Source organism: Oncorhynchus mykiss, chromosome 18, assembly GCF_013265735.2.
Source record: "Oncorhynchus mykiss isolate Arlee chromosome 18, USDA_OmykA_1.1, whole genome shotgun sequence".
Classification (NCBI taxonomy): Eukaryota; Metazoa; Chordata; class Actinopteri; order Salmoniformes; family Salmonidae; genus Oncorhynchus; species Oncorhynchus mykiss.
Window position 1 is genome coordinate 70653214 of NC_048582.1, and position 23332 is coordinate 70676545.

Below are 23332 nucleotides of genomic sequence, written 5' to 3' on the forward strand. Positions count from 1 at the left end.
TTCCTCTGTCCTTTCCGGAGGCAGTAATTTGATATGTTGTTATTGGAGAAAACAGGCTTTTAACGTAGGAGTTTGTAGTGCATGGAAGGAAATATACTGCATGTATTTTCTTTTAACAAAATTGCCCTTTTTTTTACCATCGAGGACCGCTTTGGGAACATCCTCTGGGGCCACATTGTACATTTTGCGTGTATATGTCTGCCCATAACTACTTCTCCAGATGTAAATGTCAGGTGTCCAGTAGAGTCCTAGAGTTGACGTACCTTCTTGGTCTTGCCCATAGCCTTCAGTATTGTCATGTTGAGGTCCTCCAGAGCTGCCAGGACCTTCTCGTATTCACCAAGGTGCTGTGAGAAGTACTCTTTAAACACAGACAGACAGACAGACAGACAGACAGACAGACAGACAGACAGACAGACAGACAGACAGACAGGGAAAATACACAATTTAGCAGACACTTTTATATATATATATTATATGTGTGTAGTGTGTATGTATAGTGTGTATGTATAGCGTGTATGTATAGTGTGTATGGGAATTAAACTCACAATCCTGACATTTGAAGCGCCATGGTCAGAGCCACACAGGACTATTTATTTGTAGGAATGAAAAAGTTTGACAGGAACTTCAGGTGTTTAGTGTGCTGCCAGACTCTGAGCTAACTTGCGTGAATTGTTTGTTTGTTTATAGTTAGATCGTTCAAATTTGATTTGTTTTGTCTAAATCCAAATACGTCGCAAGTTTGAAAGTGGATTGTTCGCGTCTTGTTAGACTTCAGTGCAGCTTTTGACATTATCGATCATAGTCTGCTGCTGGAAAAACCGATATGTACTGTATATCTTAAACTGACAGAGTTTGAAATGGGACTAATATTGCCTTGGAGGTACAGACCCATGTGGACTAATATTACCTTGGAGGTACAGACCCATGTGGACTAATATTGCCTTGGAGGTACAGACCCATGTGGACTAATATTGCCTTGGAGGTACAGACCCATGTGGACTAATATTACCTTGGAGGTACAGACCCATGTGGACTAATATTGCCTTGGAGGTACAGACCCATGTGGACTAATATTACCTTGGAGGTACAGACCCATGTGGACTAATATTGCCTTGGAGGTACAGACCCATGTGGACTAATATTGCCTTGGAGGTACAGACCCATGTGGACTAATATTACCTTGGAGGTACAGACCCATGTGGACTAATATTGCCTTGGAGGTACAGACCCATGTGGACTAATATTACCTTGGAGGTACAGACCCATGTGGACTAATATTACCTTGGAGGTACAGACCCATGTGGACTAATATTACCTTGGAGGTACAGACCCATGTGGACTAATATTGCCTTGGAGGTACAGACCCATGTGGACTAATATTGCCTTGGAGGTACAGACCCATGTGGACTAATATTACCTTGGAGGTACAGACCCATGTGGACTAATATTACCTTGGAGGTACAGACCCATGTGGACTAATATTACCTTGGAGGTACAGACCCATGTGGACTAATATTACCTTGGAGGTACAGACCCATGTGGACTAATATTACCTTGGAGGTACAGACCCATGTGGACTAATATTACCTTGGAGGTACAGACCCATGTGGACTAATATTACCTTGGAGGTACAGACCCATGTGGACTAATATTACCTTGGAGGTACAGACCCATGTGGACTAATATTACCTTGGAGGTACAGACCCATGTGGACTAATATTACCTTGGAGGTACAGACCCATGTGGACTAATATTACCTTGGAGGTACAGACCCATGTGGACTAATATTACCTTGGAGGTACAGACCCATGTGGACTAATATTACCTTGGAGGTACAGACCCATGTGGACTAATATTACCTTGGAGGTACAGACCCATGTGGACTAATATTGCCTTGGAGGTACAGACCCATGTGGACTAATATTACCTTGGAGGTACAGACCCATGTGGACTAATATTACCTTGGAGGTACAGACCCATGTGGACTAATATTACCTTGGAGGTACAGACCCATGTGGACTAATATTACCTTGGAGGTACAGACCCATGTGGACTAATATTACCTTGGAGGTACAGACCCATGTGGACTAATATTACCTTGGAGGTACAGACCCATGTGGACTAATATTACCTTGGAGGTACAGACCCATGTGGACTAATATTGTTAATCTCTGCTGTATATCGTGGACGGTGCAGTGATACATTTATGGCTCAAATAGCCAACCAATGAGCCTGTTACCAACCCTTAGTAAACTTTTGGGAAAAAAATTGTGTTTGACCAGATACAATGCTATATTACAGTAAACAAATTGACAGACTTTCAATGGAAAGCACTTACACAAATGACTGATGATTGGCTGAGACAAATTGATGATAAAAAGTTTGTGGGGGCTGTCTTGTTAGACTTCAGTGCAGCTTTTGACATTTTCGATCATAGTCTGCTGCTGGAATAATATATGTGTTATGGCTTTACACCCCCTGCTATAATGTGGATAAAGAGTTACCTGTCTAACAGAACACAGAGGGTGTCATGGCTTTACACACCCTGCTATAATGTGGATAAAGAGTTACCTGTCTAACAGAACACAGAGGGTGTCATGGCTTTACACACCCTGCTATAATGTGGATAAAGAGTTACCTGTCTAACAGAACACAGAGGGTGTCATGGCTTTACACACCCTGCTATAATGTGGATAAAGAGTTACCTGTCTAACAGAACACAGAGGGTGTCATGGCTTTACACACCCTGCTATAATGTGGATAAAGAGTTACCTGTCTAACAGAACACAGAGGGTGTCATGGCTTTACATCCCCTGTTATAATGTGGATACAGAGTTACCTGTCTAACAGAACACAGAGGGTGTTATGGATTTACACCCCCTGTTATAATGTGGATACAGAGTTACCTGTCTAACAGAACACAGAGGGTGTTGAGCCTCTACACCCCCTGCTATAATGTGGATAAAGAGTTACCTGTCTAACAGACCACAGAGGGTGTTATGGCTTTACACCCCCTGCTATAATGTGGATAAAGAGTTACCTGTCTAACAGAACACAGAGGGTGTTATGGCTTTACACCCCCTGCTATAATGTGGATAAAGAGTTACCTGTCTAACAGAACACAGAGGGTGTTCTTTAATGGAAGCCTCTCCAACATTATCCAGGTAGAATCAGGAATTTCCCAGGGCAGCTGTTTAGGCCCCTTGCTTTTTTCAATCTTTACTAATGACATGCCACTGGCTTTGAGTAAAGCCAGAGTGTCTATGTATGACTCAACACTATACACGCCAGCTACTACAGCGAGTGAAATCACTGCAACACTTAACAAATAGCTACAGTTAGTTTCAGAGTGGGTGGCAAGGAATTAGTTAGTCCTAAATATTTCTAAAACTAAAAGCATTGTATTTGGAACAAATCATTCACTAAACCCTAAACCTCAGTTAAATCTTGAAATAAATAATGTGTAAATTGAGGCAGTTGAGATGACTAAACTGCTTGGAGTAGCCCTGGATTGTAAACTGTCATGTTCAAAACATATTGATACAACAGTAGATAAGATGGGGAGAAGTCTGTCTATAATAAAGCGCTGCTCTGCCTTCTTAACAACACTATCAACAAGACAGGTCCTTAAGGCCCTAGTTTCTACCTTCTTAACAACACTATCAACAAGGCAGGTCCTACAGGCCCTAGTTTCTACCTTCTTAACAACACTATCAACAAGGCAGGTCCTACAGGCCCTAGTTTCTACCTTCTTAACAACACTATCAACAAGGCAGGTCCTACAGGCCCTAGTTTCTACCTTCTTAACAACACTATCAACAAGGCAGGTCCTACAGGCCCTAGTTTCTACCTTCTTAACAACACTATCAACAAGGCAGGTCCTACAGGCCCTAGTTTCTACCTTCTTAACAACACTATCAACAAGACAGGTCCTACAGGCCCTAGTTTCTACCTTCTTAACAACACTATCAACAAGGCAGGTCCTACAGGCCCTAGTTTCTATCTTCTTAACAACACTATCAACAAGGCAGGTCCTACAGGCCCTAGTTTCTACCTTCTTAACAACACTATCAACAAGGCAGGTCCTACAGGCCCTAGTTTCTACCTTCTTAACAACACTATCAACAAGGCAGGTCCTAGTTTCTACCTTCTTAACAACACTATCAACAAGGCAGGTCCTACAGGCCCTAGTTTCTACCTTCTTAACAAGGCAGGTCCTACAGGCCCTAGTTTCTACCTTCTTAACAACACTATCAACAAGGCAGGTCCTAGTTTCTACCTTCTTAACAACACTATCAACAAGGCAGGTCCTACAGGCCCTAGTTTCTACCTTCTTAACAAGGCAGGTCCTACAGGCCCTAGTTTCTACCTTCTTAACAGCACTATCAACAAGGCAGGTCCTACAGGCCCTAGTTTCTACCTTCTTAACAGCACTATCAACAAGGCAGGTCCTACAGGCCCTAGTTTCTACCTTCTTAACAGCACTGTCAACAAGGCAGGTCCTACAGGCCCTAGTTTCTACCTTCTTAACAGCACTATCAACAAGGCAGGTCCTACAGAATCTAGTTTCTACCATCTTAACAGCACTATCAACAAGGCAGGTCCTACAGGCCCTAGTTTCTACCTTCTTAACAGCACTGTCAACAAGGCAGGTCCTACAGGCCCTAGTTTCTACCTTCTTAACAACACTATCAACAAGGCAGGTCCTACAGGTCCTAGTTTATACCTTCTTAACAGCACTGTCAACAAGGCAGGTCCTACAGGCCCTAGTTTCTACCTTCTTAACAACACTATCAACAAGGCAGGTCCTAGTTTCTACCTTCTTAACAACACTATCAACAAGGCAGTTCCTACAGGCCCTAGTTTCTACCTTCTTAACAGCACTGTCAACAAGGCAGGTCCTACAGGCCCTAGTTTCTACCTTCTTAACAACACTATCAACAAGGCAGGTCCTACAGGTTCTAGTTTCCACCTTCTTAACAACCCTATCAACAAGGCAGGTCCTACAGGCCCTAGTTTCTACCTTCTTAACAACACTATCAACAAGGCAGGTCCTAGTTTCTACCTTCTTAACAACACTATCAACAAGGCAGGTCCTAGAGGTCCTAGTTTCTACCTTCTTAACAACACTATCAACAAGGCAGGTCCTATAGGCCCTAGTTTCTACATTCTTAACAGCATTATAAACAAAGCAGGTCCTACAGGCCCTAGTTTCTACCTTCTTAACAACACTATCAACAAGGCAGGTCCTACAGGCCCTAGTTTCTACCTTCTTAACAACACTATCAACAAGGCAGGTCCTACAGGCCCTAGTTTCTACCTTCTTAACAACACTATCAACAAGGCAGGTCCTAGTTTCTACCTTCTTAACAACACTATCAACAAGGCAGGTCCTACAGGTCCTAGTTTCTACCTTCTTAACAACACTATCAACAAGGCAGGTCCTAGAGGTCCTAGTTTCTACCTTCTTAACAACACTATCAACAAGGCAGGTCCTATAGGCCCTAGTTTCTACATTCTTAACAGCACTATCAACAAGGCAGGTCCTACAGGCCCTAGTTTCTACCTTCTTAACAGCACTATCAACAAGGCAGGTCCTACAGGCCCTAGTTTCAACCTTCCTAACAGCACTATCAACAAGGCAGGTCCTACAGGCCCTGGTTTCTACCTTCTTAACAACACTATCAACAAGGCAGGTCCTACAGGCCCTAGTTTCTATCTTCTTAACAACCCTATCAACAAGGCAGGTCCTACAGGCTCTAGTTTCTACCTTCTTAACAACACTATCAACAAGGCAGGTCCTACAGGACCTAGTTTTGTCACACCTAGACTACTGTTCAGTCGTGTGGTCAGGTGCCACAAAGAGGGACTTAGGAAAATGACAATTGTCTCAGAACAGGGCAGCACGGTCCTTGGATGTACACAGAGAGCTAATATTAATAATATGCATGTCAATCTCTCCTGGCTCAAAGTGGAGGAGAGATTGACTTCATCACTGCTTGTATTTATGAGAGGTATTGACATGTTGAATGTACCGAGCTGCCTGTCTAAACTACTGGCACACAGCTCAGACACCCATGCGTACCCCACAAGACATGCCACCAGAGGTCTCTTCACAGTCCCCAAGTCCAGAACAGACTATGGGAGGTGAACAGTACTACATAGAGCCATGACTACATGGAACTCTATTCCACAGTACTACATAGAGCCATGACTACATGGAACTCTATTCCACATCAGGTAACTGATGCAGCAGGAGAATCAGATTTAAAAAACAGATAAAAATACTCCATATGGAACAACGGGGACTGTTAAGAGACACAAACATTGGCACGCACACACACACACACACACGCACGCACACGCACGCACGCACACGCACGCACACACACACACACACACACACACACACACACACGATAACAAACGCACTATACATACAGATGGATTTAGTACTGTAGATATGTGGTAGTGGTGGAGTAGGGGCCTGAGGGCAAACAGTGTGTTCTGAAATCAGTGAATGTATTGTAATGTTTTAAAATTGTATAAACTGCCTTAATATTGCTGGACCCCAGGAAGAGTAGCTGCTGCCTTGGCAGGAACTAATGGGGATCCATAATAAACCACAGGAAGAGTAGCTGCTGCCTTGGCAGGAACTAATGGGGATCCATAATAAACCCCAGGAAGAGTAGCTGCTGCCTTGGCAGGAACTAATGGGGATCCATAATAAACCCCAGGAAGAGTAGCTGCTGCCTTGGCAGAAACTATTGGGGATCCATAATAAACCCCAGGAAGAGTAGCTGCTGCCTTGGCAGGAACTAATGGGGATCCATAATAAACACCAGGAAGAGTAGCTGCTGCCTTGGCAGGAACTAATGGGGATCCACAATAAACCCCAGGAAGAGTAGCTGATGCCTTGGCAATAACTAATGGGGATCCATAATAAACCCCAGGAAGAGTAGCTGCTGTCTTGACAGGAACTAATGGGGATCCATAATGAATACAAATGTGTAACGACCTTAATTCCAATCGCTGTAATATCCGGAAAAGTTTACAGTCACTACCGGAGATTGTATGGATTCAGTGAGTTAATCACGATCACCTACTCCCCCGAGTTTCTGCTCTCCTGCCCAGATAACACTCTCCAAAACAGCATTGCCTTGCCTGATCAAATCAAATCACATTTTATTGGTCACATAAACGTGTTTAGCAGATGTTATTGTGGGTGTAGCGAAATGCTTGTGTTTCTAGCTCCGACAGTGCAGTAATATCTAACAATTTGATTTGATTTGAACAATACACACAAATCTAAAGTAAAGAAATGGAATTAAGGATATATTAATATTAGGACGAGCAGCATCGACTAAGGCACATAGAACAGAATACAGTAGAATAGAATACAGTAGAACAGAATACAGTAGAACAGAATACAGTAGAATAGAATACAGTAGAACAGAATACAGTAGAACAGAATACAGTAGAATAGAATACAGTAGAACAGAATACAGTAGAACAGAATACAGTAGAACAGAATACAGTGGAACAGAATACAGTAGAATAGCATACAGTAGAACAGAATACAGTAGAACAGAATACAGTAGAAGAGAATACAAAAGTCAAAAAGGGAAACTAAGAAGAAGCGAGGCTCAAGAGGCAGTGCCAGGAACTACAGAGGGAGGAAGTCGTCACCTGCTCCCAGCCTGTCAAATGTGCTGTCACTAAATAAGGAACTGGAGGAGTTATCTGAAGAGGCCTTAAGGAGACGTGATTTAACCTGCTTTGCAGAAAACCTGGCTCAGCGAGGACAATATTAGTGTGAACATTGATTGATACACTGTCATTAGAGCAGATCGAAACAACGTCACATAAATCAATAGGTGGAGGCAGGGGCGGGTCTATGTATCTTTGTAGATAATACTTGGGCCAAGCAGTGTCCTGTGATTGAACAAGTGTGCACCAGAGACTGTGAGATTCTCTTAGTATCATTCAGGCCATTCTATCTGGATACAATTCCATTATTCTGGTCCATGTGCATCGACCAATAAGGAAGCAGCTAACAGGATTACAGACGGGTTCAATCCCTTTCACGATCAACTGACCAGACAGTATTTGTGCTTGGGGATTTTAATATGCTCTCCCCACTCTGAAACAGTACGTCACCTGTCCAACTCGCTCAACTCGCATCCTGGACCAGCGTCATGGCAACGTAGAGGATTAAAGGCAGTCTGCAGAGCAGCCCATCGTGAAATCAGACCATAACGTTATCCATCTCCTACTGAGATACAGGCAGCAGGTGAAACGTGAAAGCGTGGGGAGGTGACGTCACAGCACGGGGAGGTGACGTCACAGCCCGGGGAGGTGACGTCACAGCCTGGGGAGGTGTACTTTGATTGGTGAACGGATCCCCACTAGTTGACAGACAGCATTACATCATACTTCCAGATCTGGGAGGATACTGAGTGTGTTTCCCAACAAAAAATATGGAAAGCAGAGGTTCTGTCCAGCCAATCCAAGACAAGCATGGGAGGGGCTTAATGAAATGATGGGAAGGGAAAGGAAAAGAGAATGATAATATTTCAGACTGTTCCTCCTCTGGAAACAACATTAACTGTAATTTGACACCGCCGATTTGAAAGAGGAACGAAAAACGAATATGTGACAGCATCCCCTCAAATCCTCTCCTGCCCAGGTAACAGAGAACAAAATGGCCTCGTGCTTGTCAAATATTAAGCCACGCAAAGCTCCAGACGGACTACGGGGCCGACCAGCTCAAGGGCGTCTTCTCACGACTCTTTTAACTTCCTGCTGAGCACCTGGACAGACTCCTGGAAGGTGTCGACCATCGACCTGCCTAAGAAGTCAGGGGCCAAATCACCAAAGTACATTTGTCTTGTGGCCCTCACTCCCCTTTTTTCCAAATGCATGGAAAGTGTTGAAAGTGAGCACCTTACCCTGTCCATAGAAGATCAACAGGACCCGTTACAGTTTGCCTATTAATATTAAGCACAGACGGGGACTGAGGATGCTACCTGACCTTGGTGAACATGGTGGCTAGTCCCCTTCAACATGCTGGGGGACTGAGGATGCTACCCTGACCTTGGTGAACATGGTGGCTAGTCCCCTTCAACATGCTGGGGGACTCAGGATGCTACCCTGACCTTGGTGAACATAGTGGCTAGTCCCCTTCAACATACTGTGGGGGACTGAGGATTCTACCCTGACATTGGTGAACATGGTGGCTAGTCCCCTTCAACATGCTGGGGGACTGAGGATGCTACCCTGACCTTGGTGAACATGGTGGCTAGTCCCCTTCAACATGCTGGGGGACTCAGGATGCTACCCTGACCTTGGTGAACATAGTGGCTAGTCCCCTTCAACATGCTGTGGGGGACTGAGGATTCTACCCTGACCTTGGTGAACATGGTGGCTAGTCCCCTTCAACATGCTGGGGGACTGAGGATTCTACCCTGACCTTGGTGAACATGGTGGCTAGTCCCCTTCAACATGCTGGGGGACTGAGGATGCTACCCTGACCTTGGTGAACATGGTGGCTAGTCCCCTTCAACATGCTGGGGGACTGGGGATGCTACCCTGACCTTGGTGAACATAGTGGCTAGTCCCATTCAACATGCTGGGGGACTGAGGATGATACCCTGACCTTAGTGAACATGGTGGCTAGTCACCTTAAACATACTAAATCATATCATCACATTTTATTTCTTGATTTTAGTTATTTCAATACGATGCAAATCCACATACTGCTGAAACGACTACTGGACCTGAACGTCAACGGAGGCCTGGCAGCTTGGATCAAGGACTTTAACTGACCGGCCACAGAGGGTCCTCATGAATGGGCCCTCTCTGATGAACTGACCTGAACACAGAGGGCCCTCTCTCATGAACTGACCCTGAACACAGGGGTCCCTCTCTAATGAACTGACCTGAACACAAGGGGCCCTCTCTGATGAACTGACCTGAACACAGGGGGCCCTCTCTAATGAACTGGCCTGAACACAGGGGGCCCTCTCTAATGAACTGACCTGAACACAGGGGGCCCTCTCTGTTGAACTGACCTGAACACAGGGGGCCCTCTCTGATGAACTGACCTGAACACAGGGGCCCTCTCTCATGAACTGACCCTGAACACATGGGTGCCCCAGGGGTGTGTCCTCTCTCTGATGAACTGACCTGAACACAGGGGGCCCTCTCTGATGAACTGACCCTGAACACAGGGGCACCCCAGGGGTGTATCCTCTCTCTGATGAACTGACCTGAACACAGGGGGCCCTCTCTGATGAACTGACCCTGAACCACAGGGGGGCCCCAGGGATGTGTCCTTTCACCGTTGTTGCTCTCTATCTTCACCAATGAGAAGAAGATCCAAGGAAACAATGTGAGTCTTTTTAAGTCCGTGGATGACATGGCTCTAGTGGGACTCTTTATTATAGATGCTACGTATAAATAGATGCTACGTATAAATAGATGCTACGTATAAATAGATGCTACGTATAAATAGATGCTACATATAAATAGATACTACGTATAAATAGATGCTACGTATAAATAGATACTATGTATAAATAGATGCTACGTATAAATAGATACTATGTATAAATAGATGCTACGTATAAATAGATGCTACATATAAATAGATACTACGTATAAATAGATGCTACGTATAAATAGATACTATGTATAAATAGATACTATGTATAAATAGATGCTACGTATAAATAGATGCTACGTATAAATAGATGCTACATATAAATAGATACTACGTATAAATAGATGCTACATATAAATAGATACTATGTATAAATAGATGCTACGTATAAATAGATACTATGTATAAATAGATGCTACGTATAAATAGATGCTACGTATAAATAGATGCTACGTATAAATAGATGCTACGTATAAATAGATGCTACGTATAGCTGGGGACAGCTATTTATAAACAGACCAACAACCTTCAAGAATGGTGCCGGTCAAGTGGCCCTCCACATCAATGGAGCATCCAAATTTGATTTGATTTGATTTGATTTGAGACAAAGCAACACCGATTATAATCACAGCCGTATATATCCCCCCCCAAGCAGACACATCGATGGCTCTGAACAAACTTTATTTAACTCTCTGCAAACTGGAAACCATTTATCCGGAGGCTGCATTCATTGTAGCTGGGGATTTTAACAAGGCTAATCTGAAAACAAGACTCCCTAAATATTATCAGCATATCGATTGCGCAACCAGGGCTGGAAAAACCTTGGATCACTGCTATTCTAACATCCGCGATGCATATAAGGCCCTGCCCCGCCCCCCTTTCGGAAAAGCTGACCACGACTTCATTTTGTTGATCCCTGCCTACAGACAGAAACTAAAACAAGAAGCTCCCGCGCTGAGGTCTGTTCAACGCTGGTCCGACCAATCTGATTCCACACTCCAAGACTGCTTCCATCACGTGGACTGGGATATGTTTCGTATTGCGTCAGACAACAACATTGACGAATACGTTGATTCGGTGAGCGAGTTCATTAGAACGTGCGTTGAAGATGTCGTTCCCATAGCAACGATTAAAACATTCCCAAACCAGAAACCGTGGATTGATGGCAGCATTCGCGTGAAACTGAAAGCCCGAACCACTGCTTTTAATCAGGGCAAGGTGACCGGAAACATGACCGAATACAAACAGTGTAACTATTCCCTCCGCATGGCAATCAAACAAGCTAAGCGTCAGTATAGAGACAAAGTAGAATCTCAATTCAACGGTTCAGACACAAGAGGTATGTGGCAGGGTCTACAGTCAATCACGGATTACAAAAAGAATACCAGCCCCGTCACGGACCAGGATGTCTTGCTCCCAGGCAGACTAAATCACTTTTTTGCCCGCTTTGAGGACAATACAGTGCCACTGACACGGCCCGCAACTAAAACATGCGGACTCTCCTTCACTGCAGCTGACGTGAGGAAAACATTTAAACGTGTCATCCCTCGCAAGGCAGCAGGCCCAGACGGCATCCCAAGCCGCGCCCTCAGAGCATGCGCAGACCAGCTGGCTGGTGTGTTTACGGACATATTCAATCAATCCCTATCCCAGTCTGTTGTTCCCACATGCTTCAAGAGGGCCACCATTGTTCCTGTTCCCAAGAAAGCTAAGGTAACTGAGCTAAACGACTACCGCCCCGTAGCACTCACATCCGTCATCATGAAGTGCTTTGAGAGACTAGTCAAGGACCATATCACCTCCACCCTACCTGACACCCTAGAACCACTCCAATTTGCTTACCGCCCAAATAGGTCCACAGACGATGCAATCTCAACCACACTGCACACTGCCCTAACCCATCTGGACAAGAGGAATACCTATGTGAGAATGCTGTTCATCGACTACAGCTCGGCATTTAACACCATAGTGCCCTCCAAGCTCGTCATCAAGCTCGAGACCCTGGGTCTCGACCCCGCCCTGTGCAACTGGGTACTGGACTTCCTGACGGTCCGCCCCCAGGTGGTGAGGGTAGGTAACAACATCTCCACCCCGCTGATCCTCAACACTGGGGCCCCACAAGGGTGCGTTCTGAGCCCTCTCCTGTACTCCCTGTTCACCCACGACTGCGTGGCCATGCACGCCTCCAACTCAATCATAAAGTTTGCGGACGACACAACAGTGGTAGGCTTGATTACCAACAACGACGAGACGGCCTACAGGGAGGAGGTGAGGGCCCTCGGAGTGTGGTGTCAGGAAAATAACCTCACACTCAACGTCAACAAAACTAAGGAGATGATTGTGGACTTCAGGAAACAGCAGAGGGAACACCCCCCTATCCATATCGATGGAACAGTAGTGGAGAGGGTAGTAAGTTTTAAGTTCCTCGGCGTACACATCACAGACAAACTGAATTGGTCCACACACACAGACAGCATCGTGAAGAAGGCGCAGCAGCGCCTCTTCAACCTCAGGAGGCTGAAGAAATTTGGCTTGTCACCAAAAGCACTCACAAACTTCTACAGATGCACAATCGAGAGCATCCTGTCGGGCTGTATCACCGCCTGGTACGGCAACTGCTCCGCCCACAACCGTAAGGCTCTCCAGAGGGTAGTGAGGTCTGCACAACGCATCACCGGGGGCAAACTACCTGCCCTCCAGGACACCTACACCACCCGATGTCACAGGAAGGCCATAAAGATCATCAAGGACAACAACCACCCGAGCTACTACCTGTTCACCCCGCTATCATCCAGAAGGCGAGGTCAGTACAGGTGCATCAAAGCTGGGACCGAGAGACTGAAAAACAGCTTCTATCTCAAGGCCATCAGACTGTTAAACAGCCACCACTAACATTGAGTGGCTGCTGCCAACACACTGACTCAACTCCAGCCACTTTAATAATGGGAATTGATGGGAAATGATGTAAAATATATCACTAGCCACTTTAAACAATGCTACCTAATATAATGTTTACATACCCTACATTATTCATCTCATATGTATACGTATATACTGTACTCTATATCATCTACTGTATCCTTATGTAATACGTGTATCACTAGCCACTTTAACTATGCCACTTTGTTTACATACTCATCTCATATGTATATACTGCACTCAATACCATCTACTGTATCTTGCCAATGCCGCTCTGTACCATCACTCATTCATATATCTTTATGTACATATTCTTTATCCCCTTACACTTGTGTCTATAAGGTAGTAGTTTTGGAATTGTTAGCTAGATTACTTGTTGGTTATTACTGCATTGTCGGAACTAGAAGCACAAGCATTCCGCTACACTCGCATTAACATCTGCTAACCATGTGTATGTGACAAATAAAATTTGATTTGATTTGATTTGATTTGAGACAAAGCAACACCTTACCATTGTCCCAACCACTCTCTCTGAACGACCAACCAATGGAGGTGGTTGAGTGTTTTAAATACCTAGGGACACAACTTGATAACAAGCGGAGTTTTACATTTTTTTTAAAGAAAAACCACAGCCTGTTTTAAATCAGGAAATTGAATGGGTTTGGGGTCAGCCAGGATGTTCTGGAGGATGAACAGCAGCTTGGTGGAGAGCTTGGTAATCTGGGCTGGTGGAGAGGACCCTCACGTTCAATATGACAGTCTGGTACTCTGGGCTGGTGGAGAGCACCAATATGACAGTCTGGTACTCTGGGCTGGTGGAGAGCACCAATATGACAGTCTGGTACTCTGGGCTGGTGGAGAGCACCAATATGACAGTCTGGTAATCTGGGCTGGTGGAGGTGCACCAATATGACAGTCTGGTAATCTGGGCTGGTGGAGGTGCACCAATATGACAGTCTGGTAATCTGGGCTGGTGGAGAGGATCAATATGACAGTCTGGTAATCTGGGCTGGTGGAGAGCATCAATATGACAGTCTGGTAATCTGGGCTGGTGGAGGTGCACCAATATGACAGTCTGGTAATCTGGGCTGGTGGAGGTGCACCAATATGACAGTCTGGTAATCTGGGCTGGTGGAGAGGATCAATATGACAGTCTGGTAATCTGGGCTGGTGGAGAGCACCAATATGACAGTCTGGTAATCTGGGCTGGTGGAGAGCACCAATATGACAGTCTGGTAATCTGGGCTGGTGGAGGTGCACCAATATGACAGTCTGGTAATCTGGGCTGGTGGAGGTGCACCAATATGACAGTCTGGTAATCTGGGCTGGTGGAGAGGATCAATATGACAGTCTGGTAATCTGGGCTGGTGGAGAGGATCAATATGACAGTCTGGTAATCTGGGCTGGTGGAGAGCACCAATATGACAGTCTGGTAATCTGGGCTGGTGGAGAGCACCAATATGACAGTCTGGTAATCTGGGCTGGTGGAGGTGCACCAATATGACAGTCTGGTAATCTGGGCTGGTGGAGGTGCATCAATATGACAGTCTGGTAATCTGAGCGTGAGGAGCAAAAGCAAACTGACCAGAATAGTGAACACAGCCAGCAAAGTAATTGGTCGACCACAGGCACATTTGAGCAGTCTGTTCCACAAGGCAACCAAAAGGAAGGCACAGGCTGTTGTTGGCGACCCCTCCCTCTACACCCTCAGTTCTAGAAGCTTCCCTCTTCAGAATGCTCACGGTAGAACGTGGTTAAACATTTATGCGCTCCATGTGCTGTTGGACTACTAAATGAGAAGTACATCATATCGGTACTTATCGATCTAATTCAGTTTGGACAGCGGTCGTTGTTAGTTTATGTATCAATGTCCCTTGTGTCTGCAGTGTATTCCGGTATGATGGACTGACTGGTTTAAATGGGAATGAATGTACGTGTGCATTTGGAAAGTATTCAGACTCCTTGACTTTTTCAACATTTCGTTACGTTACAGCCTTATTCTAAAATGGATATCTACACAGAGTCCCCCATAATGACAAAGCCAAAACAGGCACAGTATGTATCTGATCCTAGTGCACTACTGCCAAAACAGGCACAGTATGTATCTGATCCTAGTGCACTCCTGCCAAAACAGGCACAGTATGTATCTGATCCTAGTGCACTCCTGCCAAAACAGGCACAGTATGTATCTGTTCTAGTGCACTCCTGCCAAAACAGGCACAGTATGTATCTAATCCTAGTGCACTCCTGCCAAAACAGGCACAGTATGTAACTGTTCTAGTGCACTCCTGCCAAAACAGACACAGTATGTATCTGTTCTAGTGCACTCCTGCCAAAACAGGCACAGTATGTATCTGATCCTAGTGCACTCCTGCCAAAACAGGCACAGTATGTAACTGTTCTAGTGCACTCCTGCCAAAACAGACACAGTATGTATCTGTTCTAGTGCACTCCTGCCAAAACAGGCACAGTATGTATCTGATCCTAGTGCACTCCTGCCAAAACAGACACAGTATGTATCTGTTCTAGTGCACTCCTGCCAAAACAGACACAGTATGTAACTGTTCTAGTGCACTCCTGCCAAAACAGGCACAGTATGTATCTGTTCTAGTGCACTCCTGCCAAAACAGACACAGTATGTATCTGTTCTAGTGCACTCCTGCCAAAACAGGCACAGTATGTATCTGTTCTAGTGCACTCCTGCCAAAACAGACACAGTATGTATCTGTTCTAGTGCACTCCTGCCAAAACAGGCACAGTATGTAACTGTTCTAGTGCACTCCTGCCAAAACAGGCACAGTATGTATCTGTTCTAGTGCACTCCTGCCAAAACAGACACAGTATGTATCTGTTCTAGTGCACTCCTGCCAAAACAGACACAGTATGTATCTGATCCTAGTGCACTCCTGCCAAAACAGACACAGTATGTAACTGTTCTAGTGCACTCCTGCCAAAACAGACACAGTATGTATCTGATCCTAGTGCACTCCTGCCAAAACAGGCACAGTATGTATCTGATCTAGTGCACTCCTGCCAAAACAGGCACAGTATGTAACTGTTCTAGTGCACTCCTGCCAAAACAGACACAGTATGTATCTGTCCTAGTGCACTCCTGCCAAAACAGACACAGTATGTATCTGTTCTAGTGCACTCCTGCCAAAACAGACACAGTATGTATCTGTTCTAGTGCACTCCTGCCAAAACAGACACAGTATGTATCTGTTCTAGTGCACTCCTGCCAAAACAGGCACAGTATGTATCTGATCCTAGTGCACTCCTGCCAAAACAGGCACAGTATGTATCTGTTCTAGTGCACTCCTGCCAAAACAGACACAGTATGTATCTGTTCTAGTGCACTCCTGCCAAAACAGACACAGTATGTATCTGTTCTAGTGCACTCCTGCCAAAACAGACACAGTATGTATCTGTTCTAGTGCACTCCTGCCAAAACAGACACAGTATGTATCTGTTCTAGTGCACTCCTGCCAAAACAGGCACAGTATGTAACTGTTCTAGTGCACTCCTGCCAAAACAGACACAGTATGTATCTGTTCTAGTGCACTCCTGCCAAAACAGACACAGTATGTATCTGTTCTAGTGCACTCCTGCCAAAACAGACACAGTATGTAACTGTTCTAGTGCACTCCTGCCAAAACAGGCACAGTATGTATCTGTTCTAGTGCACTCCTGCCAAAACAGGCACAGTATGTATCTGTTCTAGTGCACTCCTGCCAAAACAGACACAGTATGTAACTGTTCTAGTGCACTCCTGCCAAAACAGACACAGTATGTATCTGTTCTAGTGCACTCCTGCCAAAACAGGCACAGTATGTAACTGTTCTAGTGCACTCCTGCCAAAACAGACACAGTATGTATCTGTTCTAGTGCACTCCTGCCAAAACAGACACAGTATGTATCTGTTCTAGTGCACTCCTGCCAAAACAGGCACAGTATGTATCTAATCCTAGTGCACTCCTGCCAAAACAGGCACAGTATGTATCTGATCCTAGTGCACTCCTGCCAAAACAGACACAGTATGTATCTGATCCTAGTGCACTACTGCCAAAACAGACACAGTATGTATCTGTTCTAGTGCACTCCTGCCAAAACAGGCACAGTATGTATCTGTTCTAGTGCACTCCTGCCAAAACAGACACAGTATGTAACTGTTCTAGTGCACTCCTGCCAAAACAGACACAGTATGTATCTGTTCTAGTGCACTCCTGCCAAAACAGACACAGTATGTATCTGATCCTAGTGCACTCCTGCCAAAACAGACACAGTATGTATCTGTTCTAGTGCACTCCTGCCAAAACAGACACAGTATGTATCTGTTCTAGTGCACTCCTGCCAAAACAGGCACAGTATGTAACTGTTCTAGTGCACTCCTGCCAAAACAGGCACAGTATGTATCTGATCCTAGTGCACTCCTGCCAAAACAGGCACAGTATGTATCTGTTCTAGTGCACTCCTGCCAAAACAGACACAGTATGTATCTGTTCTAGTGCACTCCTGCCAAAACAGGCACAGTATGTATCTGTTCTAGTGCACTCCTGCCAAAACAGGCACAGTATGTATCTGTTCTAGTGCACTCCTGCCAAAACAGACACAGTATGTATCTGTTCTAGTGCACTCCTGCCAAAACAGGCACAGTATGTATCTGATCCTAGTGCACTCCTGCCAAAACAGGCACAGTATGTATCTGTTCTAGTGCACTCCTGCCAAAACAGACACAGTATGTATCTGTTCTAGTGCACTCCTGCCAAAACAGGCACAGTATGTATCTGTTCTAGTGCACTCCTGCCAAAACAGACACAGTATGTATCTGTTCTAGTGCACTCCTGCCAAAACAGACACAGTATGTATCTGTTCTAGTGCACTCCTGCCAAAACAGACACAGTATGTATCTGATCCTAGTGCACTCCTGCCAAAACAGGCACAGTATGTATCTGTTCTAGTGCACTCCTGCCAAAACAGGCACAGTATGTATCTGTTCTAGTGCACTCCTGCCAAAACAGGCACAGTATGTATCTGTTCTAGTGCACTCCTGCCAAAACAGGCACAGTATGTATCTGTTCTAGTGCACTCCTGCCAAAACAGACACAGTATGTATCTGTTCTAGTGCACTCCTGCCAAAACAGACACAGTATGTATCTGATCCTAGTGCACTCCTGCCAAAACAGACACAGTATGTATCTGTTCTAGTGCACTCCTGCCAAAACAGACACAGTATGTATCTGATCCTAGTGCACTCCTGCCAAAACAGACACAGTATGTATCTGTTCTAGTGCACTCCTGCCAAAACAGACACAGTATGTATCTGTTCTAGTGCACTCCTGCCAAAACAGGCACAGTATGTATCTGTTCTAGTGCACTACTGCCAAAACAGACACAGTATGTATCTGTTCTAGTGCACTACTGCCAAAACAGACACAGTATGTATCTGTTCTAGTGCACTCCTGCCAAAACAGACACAGTATGTATCTGTTCTAGTGCACTCCTGCCAAAACAGACACAGTATGTATCTGTTCTAGTGCACTCCTGCCAAAACAGACACAGTATGTATCTGTTCTAGTGCACTCCTGCCAAAACAGACACAGTATGTATCTGTTCTAGTGCACTCCTGCCAAAACAGGCACAGTATGTATCTGTTCTAGTGCACTCCTGCCAAAACAGGCACAGTATGTATCTGTTCTAGTGCACTCCTGCCAAAACAGACACAGTATGTATCTGTTCTAGTGCACTCCTGCCAAAACAGACACAGTATGTATCTGTTCTAGTGCACTCCTGCCAAAACAGACACAGTATGTATCTGTTCTAGTGCACTCCTGCCAAAACAGACACAGTATGTATCTGTTCTAGTGCACTCCTGCCAAAACAGGCACAGTATGTATCTGTTCTAGTGCACTCCTGCCAAAACAGGCACAGTATGTAACTGTTCTAGTGCACTCCTGCCAAAACAGGCACAGTATGTATCTGTTCTAGTGCACTCCTGCCAAAACAGGCACAGTATGTATCTGTTCTAGTGCACTCCTGCCAAAACAGGCACAGTATGTAACTGTTCTAGTGCACTCCTGCCAAAACAGGCACAGTATGTATCTGTTCTAGTGCACTCCTGCCAAAACAGGCACAGTATGTATCTGTTCTAGTGCACTCCTGCCAAAACAGGCACAGTATGTATCTGTTCTAGTGCACTCCTGCCAAAACAGACACAGTATGTATCTGTTCTAGTGCACTCCTGCCAAAACAGGCACAGTATGTATTTGTTCTAGTGCACTCCTGCCAAAACAGACACAGTATGTAACTGTTCTAGTGCACTACTGCCAAAACAGACACAGTATGTATCTGTTCTAGTGCACTCCTGCCAAAACAGACACAGTATGTATCTGTTCTAGTGCACTCCTGCCAAAACAGACACAGTATGTATCTGTTCTAGTGCACTCCTGCCAAAACAGACACAGTATGTATCTGATCCTAGTGCACTCCTGCCAAAACAGGCACAGTATGTATCTGTTCTAGTGCACTCCTGCCAAAACAGGCACAGTATGTATCTGTTCTAGTGCACTCCTGCCAAAACAGACACAGTATGTATCTGTTCTAGTGCACTCCTGCCAAAACAGACACAGTATGTATCTGTTCTAGTGCACTCCTGCCAAAACAGACACAGTATGTATCTGTTCTAGTGCACTCCTGCCAAAACAGACACAGTATGTAACTGTTCTAGTGCACTCCTGCCAAAACAGACACAGTATGTATCTGTTCTAGTGCACTCCTGCCAAAACAGACACAGTATGTAACTGTTCTAGTGCACTCCTGCCAAAACAGACACAGTATGTATCTGATCCTAGTGCACTCCTGCCAAAACAGACACAGTATGTATCTGTTCTAGTGCACTCCTGCCAAAACAGACACAGTATGTAACTGTTCTAGTGCACTCCTGCCAAAACAGGCACAGTATGTATCTGATCCTAGTGCACTCCTGCCAAAACAGACACAGTATGTAACTGTTCTAGTGCACTACTGCCAAAACAGGCACAGTATGTATCTGTTCTAGTGCACTCCTGCCAAAACAGACACAGTATGTATCTGTTCTAGTGCACTCCTGCCAAAACAGGCACAGTATGTATCTGTTCTAGTGCACTCCTGCCAAAACAGACACAGTATGTATCTGTTCTAGTGCACTCCTGCCAAAACAGGCACAGTATGTATCTGTTCTAGTGCACTCCTGCCAAAACAGGCACAGTATGTAACTGTTCTAGTGCACTCCTGCCAAAACAGGCACAGTATGTAACTGTTCTAGTGCACTACTGCCAAAACAGACACAGTATGTAACTGTTCTAGTGCACTCCTGCCAAAACAGACACAGTATGTATCTGTTCTAGTGCACTCCTGCCAAAACAGACACAGTATGTATCTGTTCTAGTGCACTCCTGCCAAAACAGACACAGTATGTATCTGTTCTAGTGCACTCCTGCCAAAACAGGCACAGTATGTATCTGTTCTAGTGCACTCCTGCCAAAACAGACACAGTATGTAGCTGTTCTAGTGCACTCCTGCCAAAACAGACACAGTATGTATCTGTTCTAGTGCACTCCTGCCAAAACAGGCACAGTATGTAACTGTTCTAGTGCACTCCTGCCAAAACAGGCACAGTATGTATCTGTTCTAGTGCACTCCTGCCAAAACAGGCACAGTATGTATCTGTTCTAGTGCACTCCTGCCAAAACAGGCACAGTATGTATCTGTTCTAGTGCACTCCTGCCAAAACAGGCACAGTATGTATCTGTTCTAGTGCACTCCTGCCAAAACAGACACAGTATGTATCTGTTCTAGTGCACTCCTGCCAAAACAGACACAGTATGTATCTGTTCTAGTGCACTCCTGCCAAAACAGGCACAGTATGTAACTGTTCTAGTGCACTCCTGCCAAAACAGACACAGTATGTATCTGTTCTAGTGCACTCCTGCCAAAACAGACACAGTATGTATCTGTTCTAGTGCACTCCTGCCAAAACAGACACAGTATGTATCTGTTCTAGTGCACTCCTGCCAAAACAGACACAGTATGTATCTGTTCTAGTGCACTCCTGCCAAAACAGACACAGTATGTAACTGTTCTAGTGCACTACTGCCAAAACAGACACAGTATGTATTTGTTCTAGTGCACTCCTGCCAAAACAGACACAGTATGTATCTGTTCTAGTGCACTACTGCCAAAACAGACACAGTATGTATCTGTTCTAGTGCACTCCTGCCAAAACAGGCACAGTATGTATCTGATCTAGTGCACTCCTGCCAAAACAGACACAGTATGTATCTGTTCTAGTGCACTCCTGCCAAAACAGACACAGTATGTATCTGTTCTAGTGCACTCCTGCCAAAACAGGCACAGTATGTATCTGTTCTAGTGCACTCCTGCCAAAACAGACACAGTATGTATCTGATCCTAGTGCACTCCTGCCAAAACAGGCACAGTATGTATCTGTTCTAGTGCACTCCTGCCAAAACAGACACAGTATGTATCTGTTCTAGTGCACTCCTGCCAAAACAGACACAGTATGTATCTGTCCTAGTGCACTCCTGCCAAAACAGGCACAGTATGTATCTGTTCTAGTGCACTCCTGCCAAAACAGACACAGTATGTATCTGATCCTAGTGCACTCCTGCCAAAACAGGCACAGTATGTATCTGTTCTAGTGCACTCCTGCCAAAACAGACACAGTATGTATCTGTTCTAGTGCACTCCTGCCAAAACAGACACAGTATGTATCTGTTCTAGTGCACTCCTGCCAAAACAGACACAGTATGTATCTGATCCTAGTGCACTCCTGCCAAAACAGGCACAGTATGTATCTGTTCTAGTGCACTCCTGCCAAAACAGGCACAGTATGTATCTGTTCTAGTGCACTCCTGCCAAAACAGACACAGTATGTATCTGTTCTAGTGCACTCCTGCCAAAACAGACACAGTATGTATCTGTTCTAGTGCACTCCTGCCAAAACAGACACAGTATGTATCTGTTCTAGTGCACTCCTGCCAAAACAGACACAGTATGTAACTGTTCTAGTGCACTCCTGCCAAAACAGACACAGTATGTATCTGTTCTAGTGCACTCCTGCCAAAACAGACACAGTATGTAACTGTTCTAGTGCACTCCTGCCAAAACAGACACAGTATGTATCTGATCCTAGTGCACTCCTGCCAAAACAGACACAGTATGTATCTGTTCTAGTGCACTCCTGCCAAAACAGACACAGTATGTAACTGTTCTAGTGCACTCCTGCCAAAACAGGCACAGTATGTATCTGATCCTAGTGCACTCCTGCCAAAACAGACACAGTATGTAACTGTTCTAGTGCACTACTGCCAAAACAGGCACAGTATGTATCTGTTCTAGTGCACTCCTGCCAAAACAGACACAGTATGTATCTGTTCTAGTGCACTCCTGCCAAAACAGGCACAGTATGTATCTGTTCTAGTGCACTCCTGCCAAAACAGACACAGTATGTATCTGTTCTAGTGCACTCCTGCCAAAACAGGCACAGTATGTATCTGTTCTAGTGCACTCCTGCCAAAACAGGCACAGTATGTAACTGTTCTAGTGCACTCCTGCCAAAACAGGCACAGTATGTAACTGTTCTAGTGCACTACTGCCAAAACAGACACAGTATGTAACTGTTCTAGTGCACTCCTGCCAAAACAGACACAGTATGTATCTGTTCTAGTGCACTCCTGCCAAAACAGACACAGTATGTATCTGTTCTAGTGCACTCCTGCCAAAACAGACACAGTATGTATCTGTTCTAGTGCACTCCTGCCAAAACAGGCACAGTATGTATCTGTTCTAGTGCACTCCTGCCAAAACAGACACAGTATGTAGCTGTTCTAGTGCACTCCTGCCAAAACAGACACAGTATGTATCTGTTCTAGTGCACTCCTGCCAAAACAGGCACAGTATGTAACTGTT

The 23332-nt window shown here is 45.0% G+C and overlaps 1 protein-coding gene across 1 annotated transcript in view; it reads right to left on the minus strand.

The window, feature by feature from the left end:
• Positions 1–23332, minus strand: part of LOC118941013 (N-terminal EF-hand calcium-binding protein 1-like) — a 72462-nt gene that overhangs the window by 7271 nt on the left and 41859 nt on the right. Inside the window, exon 5 of the mRNA XM_036951083.1 lies at positions 264–361. Coding sequence (XP_036806978.1) covers positions 264–361 — 98 coding nt within the window. The remainder of the gene's footprint in view (positions 1–263; positions 362–23332) is intronic.